The sequence below is a fragment of the Tachypleus tridentatus genome, chromosome 7 (genome assembly GCF_004210375.1).
Source record: "Tachypleus tridentatus isolate NWPU-2018 chromosome 7, ASM421037v1, whole genome shotgun sequence".
Taxonomy (NCBI): Eukaryota; Metazoa; Arthropoda; class Merostomata; order Xiphosura; family Limulidae; genus Tachypleus; species Tachypleus tridentatus.
The window spans coordinates 42,623,296-42,638,695 of NC_134831.1; the positions used below are offsets into that span (position 1 = coordinate 42,623,296).

General features: G+C 35.3%; 1 protein-coding gene across 6 annotated transcripts in view; it reads right to left on the reverse strand.

Moving 5' to 3' along the window:
* LOC143255528 (uncharacterized) overlaps positions 1 to 15,400 on the reverse strand; it is a 57,049-nt gene that overhangs the window by 9,337 nt on the left and 32,312 nt on the right. For all 6 annotated transcript variants that reach the window (XM_076511346.1, XM_076511344.1, XM_076511343.1 and 3 more), the window contains one exon: positions 7,400 to 7,516. In XM_076511346.1, the coding sequence (XP_076367461.1) occupies positions 7,400 to 7,516 (117 nt within the window). The remainder of the gene's footprint in view (positions 1 to 7,399; positions 7,517 to 15,400) is intronic.

Genomic DNA, 15,400 nt, shown 5'->3' on the forward strand with positions numbered 1-15,400 from the left:
TTTTAAAAATAGCAAAGCAGGTAATTACTGGAGGGTGTAACCTCACTTGATTGTTTTATAGTAGAATGACATGTAGTAATATTTGTTTCACATATGCTCTGGAAATGAAGATTTTGTTCTAATAGTGAGTACATTTCTCATTCTCAGCAAATTTTATCGATAGATTATTTTTTATAAAGCTAGTTGGAATTCAATAATCAACTGATTGGCTTGCTTATTAATTGATTACATTCAATAAACTGATTGTTCTCACATAAGACTGGGATACTCGGAATAACTGAATGTAGTAATAATTGGAAACACTAACTTCAGTTGATAATTTGCATGAGTAGTGATACAAACTGATTATGTTGAATGACTGAATTACTTATTTTTGTGACAATGTATTTTGTTGAAATTTTGGTTAACAGTTTATTTTACGTGACATTAATGAATGTTCACATATAATGAACTATTATAAATTAATTCCCTAGCACTAATTATTTATTTTCTTGAAGCAATAGAAAATAAATTTTGCCCTATCCTTTTTTTATGATTACTTTCATTAACCATACTAGTAACAAAGTTGTTTGACTTAACCAACCTTAAAAGTGAGAAACTATAATGAAATTCTTGTTTATATGATACTAGAAAAACTTTTTTACTATGCAATGTGCAACCCAAACTTCACAAAATTCTTTATCCTGTTTTCATGTGGATCACAATTTCCCATTTCACCTCAGTTTCTAGACACGGAAAACTTGATTTTTTTCCCAATTTTAGAGTGCAGATACAACATCGTGAATATGTCGCATGCAGATCTAATACATATGCATCTATATAAATATAACAGTACTGTCTGTTGTATGTCAAAGTAAATTCTTTGCAGGGTGTGGATGGTTGGTTGGTTTGGCATTTTATGATGCAAAGCAACCTGGCTATCTGCACAAAACATTTGGTAGAAAGTTAAAATTAAAGTAAAATTATTAAAATTCATAAAAGTTTATTTTTTGAATTAAAAATGTAAATAGCATTAAATCAATTTTTATATCTAGTTTACAGCAGTAAGAGAAAAACTACTGTAATACAAGTTGTAAAGGACCTTCTGTAGCATAACTGTAATTATCATAACTCACCAGGAAGACTAATGGGTAAATTCACAAATCAGTGTTAGACACCTGAAGTTGGCCTTTCTAGTCCTGGTTTTGAGTTATTTGATGTAATGGCCATTTTCAGAAAGTAGAGAAATACAAGTTTTATAAGACTTGTAGTAAAATTTTATTTATTATAACTCACCAGGATGACTAATGGGTAGTTCAAACAGCAGTGTTAGACACCTGAAGTTGACGTTTCCAGTCCTGGTTTCTAGTTATTTGACATTACAGCCACTTTTCTAATTTCAAATTGAACTAATTGTACTTTAATTCTTAGAAACAAATCACATAAAAAAGGTCTAATTTAAAAATTAAAAGCCTAAATTGCATTAAAGAAATTAATGGCCTTTACAAAAACTCAAAACATTTGTAAGGTAGACAATGTCTCCATCGCCAGTGACGCTGGCTAACGTTACGGATAAACCTTGGGACAAAACATGTTTAAAATGGTTCTGTCATTGTGAGTCGTAATGACGGCAAGACAGTAAAATTGACTTACTGTGACCTGAGTGTCACACAGAAAACACATTGGTGCATCAGTCCCAGATAAAAGAAAACAATGAGTTAAAAACTATGACTAATGTGTAATCTAGTTAGGACAACTTTCTCTTTCTTATCCTCACAGTAGCAAGATGGCCAAAGTCCAATAGAGGGTTTTATTAGGAAAAGTTTTTCATGTTGCTCACTCCAAGTTGACTGCCAACTGACATGGAGCCTAGTCTTGAATACAGAACAATTGTCCATGTATGGAACAGGCACAGCAGTGATAGTGACAGAGCAGACAGATCTAGTTGTAGTGTCGACGAGCCCATTCTTGTGAATACCAACATGGCCTGATAGCCAGAAAAACTGGATAGAAATAAATGTTAAAGAGAAACGGGCCAGTCAGTTTTGAATATTGGCAAGAACAGGGTGAGAACTAACGTGAAGCAATTCCACAGCCAGTAGAGAACTAAGCGAGTCAGTATAAACAGTGCAATTTGAGTACAGCTTAGCTTCTATGTGATCCAGGGCAAACGAAATGGCATACAGTTCAGCAGTGAATACAGAAACTGTAGAGGGGATACTGTGTGCAACCACCAAACCACAACAAACCATGGCAGAGCCCACAGAGCCACCTGATTTCGAATCATCCGTATTAATAGGAATGGAAGGATGTTTTGAAAGATGTTCAGCAAATAGAAGATGGTACTTCCAATCAGGAGTATCTGCTTTCCTCAGATGACTTAAAGAAAGGTCACATTTGGGGATTGTAATAAGCCATGGTGGGATGGGCTGATAAGTGGATACAGCAATGTTATCCAAGGACAGATCCAAGTCATCCAACTCTGCCTGGATATGAAAGCCAAAAGGAACAATGGCAGATCATCTGTTCTGAAAAAGTATGGCCCACCAAGGAACAAAAACATAACCCCAGGTGGGATGCTTTCATAAGAAAGGAAGTTTCGAAGCATATAGTATAGACAGTTACAAACGGCGTAGGTGACCTATAGTCCAGTTTTGATCGAATAAGAGCACGATATATCTTTAGCATAGAACATCAATCTGCCCCCTAGTGGTGGAAGAGAGGACATGGAGGATGTTCAGTGCTCTTGTACAATTGACTCGTAACTGCTTGATGTGTGATATAAAGATCAGCTTACAGTCAAAGATAAGCCCCAAGAACTTTGTCTCAGAGACCACAGGTAGCATAACTTCACAGATACCAGAGTCCAGGATCAGGGTGAATACCCAATTGGTGGCAAAAGTGCATGCAAATGGTTTTAGAGAGAGAGAAGTTAAAACCATTTGCTGTGGTCCACTTCAGTAAATGATTGAAGGCAGTCTGTAGCTGCCACTCAATACACCTCATGTTTGACAAACTGACATGAAATGTGGAAGTCGTTGATATAGAGATTGTTTGCAATGGTAGGAGGGAGATGTTCAGTGATGGCATTAACCTTTATAATGAAAAGTGCGATACTTGAAACATAGCCCTGAGGGATTCCAAGTTCCTGCAGAAAAGAATGTTAAAGTGCTGAACATACACAAATTTGGAATAACCTGCCCATTAAAAATTTTAATAAAAATGGGCAAATGACCACATAATCCATATAAATGGAGGTCTCACAAAATGCCATGCTTCTATGTAGTACTATAAGCCTTCTCAAGGTCAAAGAATATTGATAAAAAATGTTATCATTTGAGAAAGGCTTCTCTGACTGATGTTTCAAGTCAAATCAGGTGGTCCATGGTGGAGTGCTGTCATCAAAAGAGGAGGTTATCAGATATCTTGTGTGAACTGATATCTGGCTTCTGAGCCTCACTTCGACTATCTTTTGCTACATCCCAGCTACAATCAACGAAATTTTAGCTAAGATCTCAGATTATCATGGATATAAAATTTCATGTTCTTATTTATGCAGAGTTATATATGATCAAGAGACCTTTATGCTACAGTGAATGTCTTATTCACTTGATTGACATGACTAACAGAACAAGATGTGACTATGAGGACAAACAACACTTCATAAAACCACCAATCTATGAAGTTACAAAACATTCAGTTGTTATAGTTTTGCCACATATTGGCAAATAGTCTTTGTATGTGAAAAAAAACTATGCACCCTGTGTAACCGAGGTGTATTATTAACACTCTTGCTGCTGGCCTCAATTTTTTAACTGTTCTCATCATATTTTGTTCTAAAAATAAAATTATGGGATGAAATTGTTTTAAATTTGACATGAATGTTTTCAAAAGTGAATACTTTCAGAAAAATTAAAATTTCTAATAAAAATATTCATTACTTAATGTAGTTATCTGCACTCAAAGTCTGAATAGTTCACCTGTAAGGTGATTTTTCACATAAAGTATAAAATACTATTTATCTTCATGTCAAGCCAACCTTAGAGCAAGAGTGGACATTTGCACTTCTCTGCACTCTCGTGAATGTAACTCACCTTTCTGGGACAGGTTAGTGACTGGAGATGAAAAAAAGGATTTTTTACAAATATGTTAAGTATTGCAGACAATGGCTCAATGCAGGTAAACTGGTTAAAGCACAGCCCAAAATGGACCTCCATCCCAGGAAAGTCTTGTCAAACGTTTGGTGGAATACTGTTGGTGTGATCCACTTTGAGTTGTTGCCACTCAATATGATGATTACATCAGACTTCTATTGTTAATAGTTAGAGTGCTTGAATGTTGCACTGAAAGAAAAGAGGCCTGCTTTGATCAATCGTAAAGGTGTTGTGTTACACCAGGATAATGCACGGCCCCATACAGCAAGGATGACATCTGCAAAGGTTGAAGAGCTGGACTGGGAAAAACTTCCACATCCTCTAGACCTTGCCCCATCTGATTATCATCTATTCCAACGTTTATAGAACTTTCTTGACAGAAAAGAGCTTGGAAAACATGAAGATGTCAAAACTACTCTCTCTACATTCTTTTGCTCCAAATCCCAAGAATTTTATAGAATTGGCATTCAGAATCATATGTAGGAAGTAATTAATAATAATGGAACATACATTGTTGATTAAATAACATTAAAAGCTTTTGAAATCCTTTGTCCTTTTCTGAACCTAAAACTGGACACAACTTAAGGGATGACCTGATACATACTTTTAAGGTCTTTGTAGAAGTCTTAAAACTTTTCTTAATATGCAAACTTTCACTTAAGGTTTATTTTTTAATTTTATTTGCCAGTTCTTTGTTTTTTATTATTTACACCAACATGAACCACAGGACTTCTTTTTCATTACTATATGGTGACACTTGTACAAAGACTCATTTCACTAATGCTTTGCAAATAACATCTTTATCATACATTTTCACAATCCAGGCAACAATTCATAAAAATCATTAAATCTTTCAAATATAATTTTGTAAATAAATGATACATAATTAACAAAAATATAAAAGTAAGATATAAATACAATTTAATTATCTACCTAACCATAGCATGTTCAGGTAAAAAAAAACACCATAATCTTTATAGATGATAAAGCAGACAACAAAATTAACGTGTGGTAATATCAAATTAACTGTTGGTACAGTATAGTGTAAACTGAGCACCTTCTAATAACTATATACACTTTTGTCAGCTATTTATATGTATATTGTAGATCTCAAGGCAAAGAATAGTGAATACAGTTGTGAGAGTTTGTATCTTCTGTGTCAAAAAGCCATATACACCTACACTGTCATCTGGATATTCATCTTCACTGTGGTTAACAGTGAAACATTGCCAAATTCAATAGTGCATGGATCATGTAACATGAAAACTGCAGCTTAAGTTGTTTTTTTTACAGGATTCCTTTGAAACAAGGTAATTAGGAAATACATAACAAATATTCAAATTATACCATACATTATAATGTTAATCTCACTGATATATACTCTTCAAAAAAAGAAATGCAAAAGGCAAAATTTGAGACATATTGTTAATAAGTGTATTCCAGGTAGTTCTGTATGACATGTGTGAAACTTTGCACATTCACTGCCGAACATCCAAAGTCTGCAAAGGTGAAGTCCACGCTCACTAGTTGAAGTTTAACGTCACTCAATATCAATAATAAGTATGCCCCCGTGAGCATCAACAACTGCTTGGCATCTTCTGCCCATGGAAGCGATGAGATGACGAATCACATCCTGTGAAATGGCTGTCCACTCAGCCTGCAAAGCTGCTGCAAGCTGAGGTATAGCCTGCGGTTGAGGTTGTCGCCGTCGCAGACGTCGGTCCAAGTCGTCCCAAAGATGTTCGATGGGGTTTAAATCTGGTGATCTGGAGGGCCAGGGAAGAACGTTGATGTTGTGGTGTCTCAAGAAGACAGTGGTGAGTGGCTGTGTGAGGACAGGCGTTTTCATGTTGAAAACATCGCTGACGCTCACCATGATGGGTTGCACATAGGGCCTAAGAATCTTGTCTACGTATCGCTTGAGCAGTAAGATTCCCTCGAATGTGCAAAAGGTCTGTTCTGGCATTGTAGGCAATGGCAGCTCACATCATGACACTGCCACCACCATATCTGTCAACATCCTGCACACAGTTTGCTGCAAAACGTTCACCTCGGTTACGGTAAACACGGGTCTTTCCATCCTGCCTACGGCATAAAACGTGATTCGTCGCTGAACCAAACATGCCTCCATCATTGATGAGGCCATACCCGATGTGCCCGAAGTTCACTGCAGCCGTGCTTGACGATGTTGCTGGGTGAGGATGACTCCTTTGACTGGACGCTGAGGTCGGATTCCTGCATCTCGTAGACGGTTGCGTACGGTCTGATCGGAAATCCCACGCAGCCCTGGTATGGTTGAGGCAGTAGACGTCGCAGTGGTGGTTCTATCTTGAAGGTGACGAACCGGATGTTGCGATCTTGTGCGGCGTGGTCACACGAAGTTCGCCAGATCGCGGAACGGTCACGAAGCTGATACATGTTGTTGGTGACGATTCCATAGCCTTGTGATGGTGCTTGGGTGGACATTCACAGCTCTGGCAACATCTGATCGAGATTCGCCTGCTTCCAAGCGCACCAATGGCGCTTGTTGCGTTGTGCTTCAGTCAGTCTTGGCGTAACTGTATTGCGTGTCGGTGGCTTAACACCGAGCTATGGAAACCAAGAACCCGTCACTTTTATAGGGATTTTGCACATGTTGCATTTGCAGAACATGCAGATCTCTCAAACAAATTTATTGGACATGAATGTGTTTTGGCGAAAAATCCGATGTTTTCCCCCGTTTACAAAATGCACAACTTTTATTGTCATTTTGGTCTGATAATCAGTGTCTTAACACGTGTAACATCACATACTCTGAGCTTGTAACGTTATTACATATATTTCTGCTTAAAATAACAAAAATATCCCTTTTGCGTTTTTTTTTTTGAAGAGTATATATTGATAATAAAGTGGTCTAATTAAATTTTAAATGTTATGCAGTACATATTCAAAAAATAATTAAAAATTGTGCTAGAAGCTAGAGTTAAACTAGAATGTAATCTGTAGTACTTCTTCAATGAAAACAAACAGTTCATTAATTTACTTGTCCTTGTTGCAAAAAAGCTGACACATGTGAAGAAATGTGCAATTTAAGAACACTGACAAATCAAATGTTTAAAATCTTAACAATGATGAACAAAGCCTCTCTATAAGATAAAACTTGTTCACTCATAAGCTTTAAGTCACAAGTTAACAAATGTCAAGCCAACATAGAAGTTTCCACTTATACTAAAGGGTTTGTGCTTGAATATGGAGCTCTAAAAGAGTTGCAAGATATGTTATCTTACCTTTACTTAAAATAATAGACTCTACCCTTGAAGTCAAGGAGAAAGATAATTGTGAACTAATATCAAGATTTTGCCTGATCATTTTTCTCACTTCTAACATCAGGTTCATCAGTGCTCCTGAAAAAAACACAAAATAAAAAAAAATAAGTATTTACCATACTGATTTTATTATGCAACTACAATTCTGAGATATAAGTTAAACTTTCAAAATGGAGAGCAGAAACTTCAAAGTAAACAAATTTACAATTTTACTATTGTCTGATAATTCATGCAGTGGTTCAAAAATTCAGTTTAACAATTTTGCTATGGGCTTAGTCAACTTCAAGTTCATAACCCCAAACTGATCACTAGAGCTTCCACACTATAATATTTTATATACCTTCACAAAATATGTCAAACATTACACATCTTTTGGACACAAAAATAAGATTTTTTAAATTAAGTATTCTTTTGAGTACAAAGTGATTTATGTTCAGTTTAAAAATATTTTTCTTAACTTATAAATTTTTAAATTTCACTTGTGTAACCTCTAAAACCACCTAAATAAATAAACATTTTTCAGTTATACTTTATATGGGGTAATTCAGTTTGACTGACTCTGTAACCAACACAAGAAAATTTAAATAAAAAATTACCCTCTTTCTTTCAAGCACAGTTGAAACTTATAACTGGATACTACAATTGTTTATTCTAAATAGCTTCAAATTCATAACAGTGCACATCTCTTTGTATTTATTTTTATTGTTTTACTCTCTTTTGATCTGTGTCAAACTAATAATCCCACCATAGAAAATGGTAATTACTGAGCAAATGTGTAGCTCACATTACTGTATCAAATTACATAATGTATGCACTGCTTTCCAGACAAAATGGACAATTCTCTGTACTGAAAACAGTTTGTGGTTTCATAGACTAAAATCTTGACTTTCTATTGCTTATAAATAATACAGTATAAAATATTAGAGATGGTGATTTTTGACAAAGAGGATGTGACAGGTGGGCATACCAAATGGGTCTTATTTTCCAGCTTATGACTTGCAAACAAATAAGACTGATGGATATCAAAATGCTTTGCTTTAGAAATATCTGTGTTACAATAAAATATTGATGTTAAACTCTACTTCTCAGAAGAGTGATAAATTAAAGAGGGAAGACCTGGAGAAGAAATGTCACAATTCATCATATCAGGGAAGGTTGAAGAATATTTTTAATTACTTCTTCATAAAATTAAGGACTTAAACCTTGTACTAAAATCTAATTCATAACTATATTTTTATGCCAAGTTTACCTGTATATAATAAGAAAAATAATGTTTAATTACATTTTTAATGTAACTATCTAAAAGGTCTTGACATGCACACTTTGACTGACCCATAGTGAGAGTTAACTAATTCAATATGTGAAAGTTTACCCAAATATAAATGTTTACAATTGTCACTGGATATGTTTCAACAACATTAATTCCCTTACATCTTTGCTACACATGCACACATTACTAATTGGACTCTATGAAGGTTTCTCTTTCAAACTGTACCTAACTTCTTTAACTTGTGTATAATACCTGAATATATATATATTATGCATACAAAGATGGAATAAACTCTGAAATGGTTGGAATCTCACAGTAAAGAAATTATGAATTGTTTTGAAGCTGTACAGTATACATTACACAATTAATACTAAAGGATCAAAATTATAAAAGGCTATTTGACAATTTCAGGTCACTCTTCACCCAACCACAGCAGAAAAACAAAATAAAATGTAGTCCTTCATATACAAAATAGTTAAAAAAAATTTTACTTTGTGATCTCAAACTTCATCATCAAGCAAACCACTCCTAAGTATTCAATTCTTGAAGAAAATAATAATTTTACTGAATCAGTGCCTGTACTAGGGTTTGAAACTTATCACCCTTAATTTTTGGAATTAAAATTAATTTCAAATGGGTAATGATCTCTTAAATAGAAGAAAAAATATTTTATGTTGAATTGCTATTGTGCTGTAAAATGACTTGTGACTAAAGTTCATAATATCCTTGATGCATAACAGAGCATGTGTTAACTTATCCATAATACTGGTTTACAAAGAAATTGAGGCAAGCACAAAAATAGCTGTTTTAACCTAATTTGGGGTTGCTGAATTCAGATTTGAAATCCGTTTTTACTCATCACCTCTAGTTTTTTAGATATGCATACTGTAAATTTTGTACACATACTGTACATAAAGGCGTATATGCATTCAGGGTTAATTTCTAATATTGTGTGACTTATGTCTTCTTTTTTTTAGTTATTATGCAATAAATGTAAGTGATAGCATTACATTATATATATAGCTATATATCAAGACGGATTTTGGCAGTTAAGCGTAGCCAACACATCTCAATCAACAGCCAGTAGTGCACTGGCAGTCAGCGCAGGAGGTTGATGTCCCTCGACAATTGTGTTACACAATCTTTTGGGTATATATTTGTATTACAATTTCCAACGACGCACATACTTATTATTGCCTTACATATGATTTAATTTTACTTTGTTTTTTTTCAGATTCTCCAATGGCTTCAAGCTCGTCAAAACACCGAGGATGCCTCAACAAGGCCAATTCTTTCTGCTACGTGTGTGGGGACTTCACGACAGTTGCACAGGGTCGAACCATCACTTCCCTCCTCAGAACTGCCTACTTTCATTATTTTGACTGTAAAATTGGTGATCAGGACAAATCTTGGGCTCCACACATCTGTTGTAAACCCTGCTACAATGGACTAACTGCTTGGTTTAATGGCAAGAAAGCGGCTTTCAACTTTGCAGTCCCGATGGTTTGGAGAGAGCCACGAAGCCATGCAGATGATTGTTATTTTTGTCTAACAAATATAACTGGTTTCAATGCATTTTCTAGAAAAAAGATCAAATATCCCAACCTTCCATCTGCTATGAGACCCATTCCCCATTCAGATAATCTTCCTGTCCCAACACCTCCAGTAAATAAGGATCTTCTTTCCTCATCAGATGAAGAAATGCCTCCAAGGGAAGATTCTGTCAAGTCAATCTCTTCCGAAGATATTGACTCTTCTTATTCAGGAACAAGTGGCAACGAGCCACACTGGATCACGCAAGAAGACCTGAATGACCTTGCTCGTGATTTGTATCTGTCAAAACAGCAGTCAGAGCTCTTGGCTTCTCGGCTTAAACAGTGGAACCTAGTCCAGGAAGATGTAAGGATCACCAGTTTCAGGAATCGAAACAAAGACCTTGCTTCATTTTTCGACATGGAAAACAAGTTGTGCTACTGCACAAATGTACCTGGCTTGTTCACTTTCCTTGGTTTGCCACATATTCCTTCAGACTGGCATCTTTTCATAGACTCTACCAAGCGAAGTCTCAAGGCTGTGCTTCTGCACAACGGGAATAAATATCCCAGCATTCTCACAGCACACTCTGTCCATCTAAAGGAGTCCTATGACAATATGGAGCTTCTTTTAGAAGCTGTTAAGTACAACCAGTACCAGTGGAGTCTGTGTGGGGACCTCAAGGTCATTGGTCTTCTTATGGGTATGCAAGCAGGCTTCACAAAGTACTGTTGCTTTCTCTGTCTCTGGGATAGCCGAGCTGTATCCCAGCATTACAAGCAGAAAGACTGGGGGTCTAGAAGCACTTTCGTTCCTGGCGAACACAGCGTCAAGGAGAATCCTCTGGTTGACATGAAGTAGGTGCTTCTTCCTCCTCTTCACATCAAGCTTGGTTTGATGAAGAATTTTGTGAAGGCCATGGACAAAAATGGTGCTGCCTTCCAACACTTGTCTACTGTGTTCCCAGGTCTCAGTGCTGCTAAGCTCAAAGAGGGCATCTTTGTCAGACTTCAAATCTGAGAAGTGCTGAAGGATACTGATTGTGAGGAGCTTCTTACCTTAAAGGAACTGAGAGCATGGGAAGCATTTAAGTCAGTCTGTAGTGGCTTCCTTGGTAACACACGCGTACCAAATTACCAAGCCTGTATTGAGAAGTTGCTAAAGACTTATGAGGATATGGGATGCAGAATGTCACTCAAAATTCATTTTCTCCATTCCCACCTCAACTTCTTCCCTCCAAACCTTGGAGCAGTGAGTGATGAGCACGGAGAAAGATTCCACCAAGACATTACGAAGATGGAGAGCAACTACCAAGGCAAGTGGAACCCCAGCATGATGGGAGACTTCTGCTGGATGCTCTTGCGTGACATCCCGGAGGTAAAATACACCAGATCATCTAAGAAAACACACTTCTAACTGTCTGCGGTACTATGAATTGTGTACATTGTGTCATCCAAGTATATTTATTCCGTCAATGTTCTTTATCTATCCTGTTTTATCTGTAATAAGCTGCTGCAACTGTTGAAATAAGCACGTATATACTCCGTATATACTAAAATGAGACTATTTAAAAGCCAAAAAACTAGAGGTGATAGAGCAAAAATGTTTATAAATTTGAATTCAGCACACCCAAATTAGTAAAAAACACCTATTCACATTCTTGCCTCAGACAAAAAATATTTTTTTGTAAACCAGTGTAATTCTCCATCCCCACCTTCTAACTTGTTGTGCATGCTTAGAAAATCTTACATAAGCTCTTTTCTCCCACCAAAATTCAGGTTTTGAAGTTACAGTCATGATGGAAAATCACAAACTGCCTGATTGTGGAAGGAGGGTGGGAATGTATTTCAGAGGTAAGTACATTTTAATTACAAAAATGTCAAATTCATATAAAGTAGACTTGCCTCTGAAATTTTAAAAAGCAGAATATCCACTTGGAAAAGGAGAATGGAACTGGAGAAAGTTATAAGACAATAGGTACATTACAATTAAGCATTTATGCTGGAATGTAATTACCTTGACCAATACAATGGAAACATGAGCAAACAAATCTGGAGTAAAATCAATGGATTTGATTCACTGGAAACATGACTGGATAGGATCAGTATCACAAACAATTAGACCAAATGAAGACATCATGAAGTAGGCATTCCTCTTCATAATTATTCAATCTATGCATATGTTACTTTAAAGGAGCAGTTTGGGAAGTACACATGTACCTATGAAGCTGTCAAATGTCAGAGGTGGTAGCATAATAGGTATTTAGGGTCTAAACAAAGCACAGTCCTGTACTTGTAGTGGAAGGTTCTCAAAAGAGAAAACTAGTAATATCGAATAAACAGACACACTCCTGCAGTTAAAGCACTCTTTATCCACAAAAGAAAAGATTAACTAAGACACACAACCAGTTTAATCAGCAGGTATTCAGAGAAGTTTTAAAAAAACAAAACAAAAGAGACAGACCTGAGAATGAGGTTCACAACTTGACACTGGTGAAAAGGTTGAAAAATAAAGCAGTAAGGTGTTCCCCATACTAGTTCAAGTTATGAGAAGAGCCATTTTGTCTCCAATGTCTCAAGTACTATACAAATACACAGGGCCAAAATTCTTTATGGTGGGTGTAAGGAAACTTGCCATAACTACCACTTCTAAAAATAACTTACTATGTTTAACACTCACACAACATAAACTAAACAAATCTGTTATTAAATTTAAATGAAACATTCATATATCTATAACACATGCTGAAGTGTTTTAGTTGTAAAAGTTGTAACTTACAATGAGAATTTGACATGTTTAAAGACACTGTTCCACACAGCAATGAAAGTATTTTAACCTACATACTGGTTAGTTAGAAAGTTAGTTATGTAGTAGTTTCTGATTATTCTATTCTAGTACCTGATATATTTTGTGTCCTGAAATGCATATTTGAAAGTTATATTATTTTTTGACAATCAATACTGAAAAATAAAGTGCAAAAAGCCTCAATATTAAAGTGTTAAATTTAATGTAATTTTTTATTTATTCTTATGTATTTTTCTCAAAACCAACTAAAATGTAAAAGTTACAACTTATTAGGTTAGGTGAATAATTAAAAACAAATACTCCCCGTGATCTCTTTCTTTGAGGAATGCACATGGACAAACACTGTACAAACAACAGCAATTAAATAAAACTACTTGTCAAAAGGTAGAGGCCTGAAAGTGTTAGGATACAAAACAAACTCATAGATACAATTAGCAATCATTCTCAGAATAAAAAAAAAGTAATTTTGATTCAATTTCTTATTTGCACTTTCTCTAATTTTGTTAATTTTCATACAGTTTGTGCTTGGGTAAAGAAAATAAAAGTCAAAGTACAAATATTTACCACAAAACTTTGTAATTTACTCCTAGGTTCAAGACTTTATGAAAACTAAGATACTAGAAAGTATTTTTACTCTAAGCATGAAATATCATCTTTCACACAATGATTTTGCAAGGACATTGTTTTAGTAAAAAAATTTTTTAACACCACCCGAGTAATGTTTACAAAAGCTTATTAAATTTTGTAATGATATATTTAATACATTCAGGTTTATAAGATGTATAGTTTCATGGTTGTTAAAAGGTTGATCAAATTGATGGAACTGTTTGCATAGGGGTTAATGTAACCAAGAAGTTCAAAATCAATTCAAAAGACAGATGAGTAAGTACACAACTTCGAAGTTTGTAAAGTCATAAGAGACAATGGAAATGTGAAAATTTTGTAAATAAGAAAATAAAAAGAAGAAAACAATCACCCACAAGTTTGTACATAGGAACTGTTCAGAATCAAAGGGTGGGTAAAAAGTCTCTCCTTACCTGTTTCTAACTGTGGCTAATCAAAAGGGTAGAAACAAATGAGCAGAAATGGGTGTCAACTGAGAAACGGATGAGGTAGACAAGGTAAAATAAACTAACAATGCATGGAAGTTATCTTCAAGTGAGATGTTGATCAGAAGTCAATCAAGATGCTAAAATTCTAATCAATTTCTACTTGTTTTCTTCTGAATGATAAAGTAGTTCATGTGAATTTCCTGAAAAGAAAAAAATATGTTGGAAAGCTCTTATGAGGTTAGTTGATATGTTGGGAAAAGACAAAAAAACTTAACAAGTCATCCATCCATAGGTCCTGTATTTCTAAATGTTGAGATATGTGTACATCACTTTGAAGTAAGGCATCTGTGAAGAGATGGATCTTTAGATAAGGTGGTGGCTGAAGAACACCTATCATAGTATTGTTCCAATCTAATCACCCTTAATATAGAATATGATGAGCCTGAATAAAGAGACTGAAAAATCCAGTGAATTGCTGTTCATGATCCATTGGTCACACTGAAGGAATCTTGCATGCTCATTCCAAAAAGAATGAGGGATTTGAGTGATGCCCATATACCCCCAAACAAAACAATTTCCTGCACAGTTGGAAAAGGAAAAAGAGTTGGACTGCTTATTCCATAGTGTGGAGCTGACTGGAAGTTGGCCAAGCCTGATTGAAGTATGCTTTAAAAACAGATACCTAAATGAATGACAAGTGTTGGGGAGAGGAGAGATATTTTAGATTTGACAATGAAGCCTGCCTTGGTTACTTTTCAAAGTTGAATTTGAGTGTGACGTTCAACCAATTGATGAGACTGTGCCAGCTGCAACCAGTCATCCCCAGAATGGTGTGTGTATAGGACAAAGGAATGGAAGTGATAAGAAAAAACTCATATGATTTAGCTGAACACATATGGTGCTGATGCAAGTTTCAAGGGCAGAGTCATGAACTGTAGCACCTGACCTTTGTGCACAAAATGCAGATAGTGATGGGATACAACCTTTATGCAAATGTACAGATAGTGATTCAAACTTGGATATCCATCATCCTGGTAAAAAATGCTGATTCATAGTGAGGAATAATCTTAACACTTTTGCATAAAAAATTTTAACTTAATTAAAATGTTTCCAAAACATTCTGATTGGCCACAAAACTATCAATTTTTTTCTTTTCCATTTATGAAATATTAATTTATCTCATTCTGATAACATGAAATAAGGTTTATTAGACAAGTTAAATAGAAAGTGTAAAAATTAAATACATTTTACCCATTCTTAATAGTTTATGAATTATACATACCTATTAAGAGAATAGAAAAT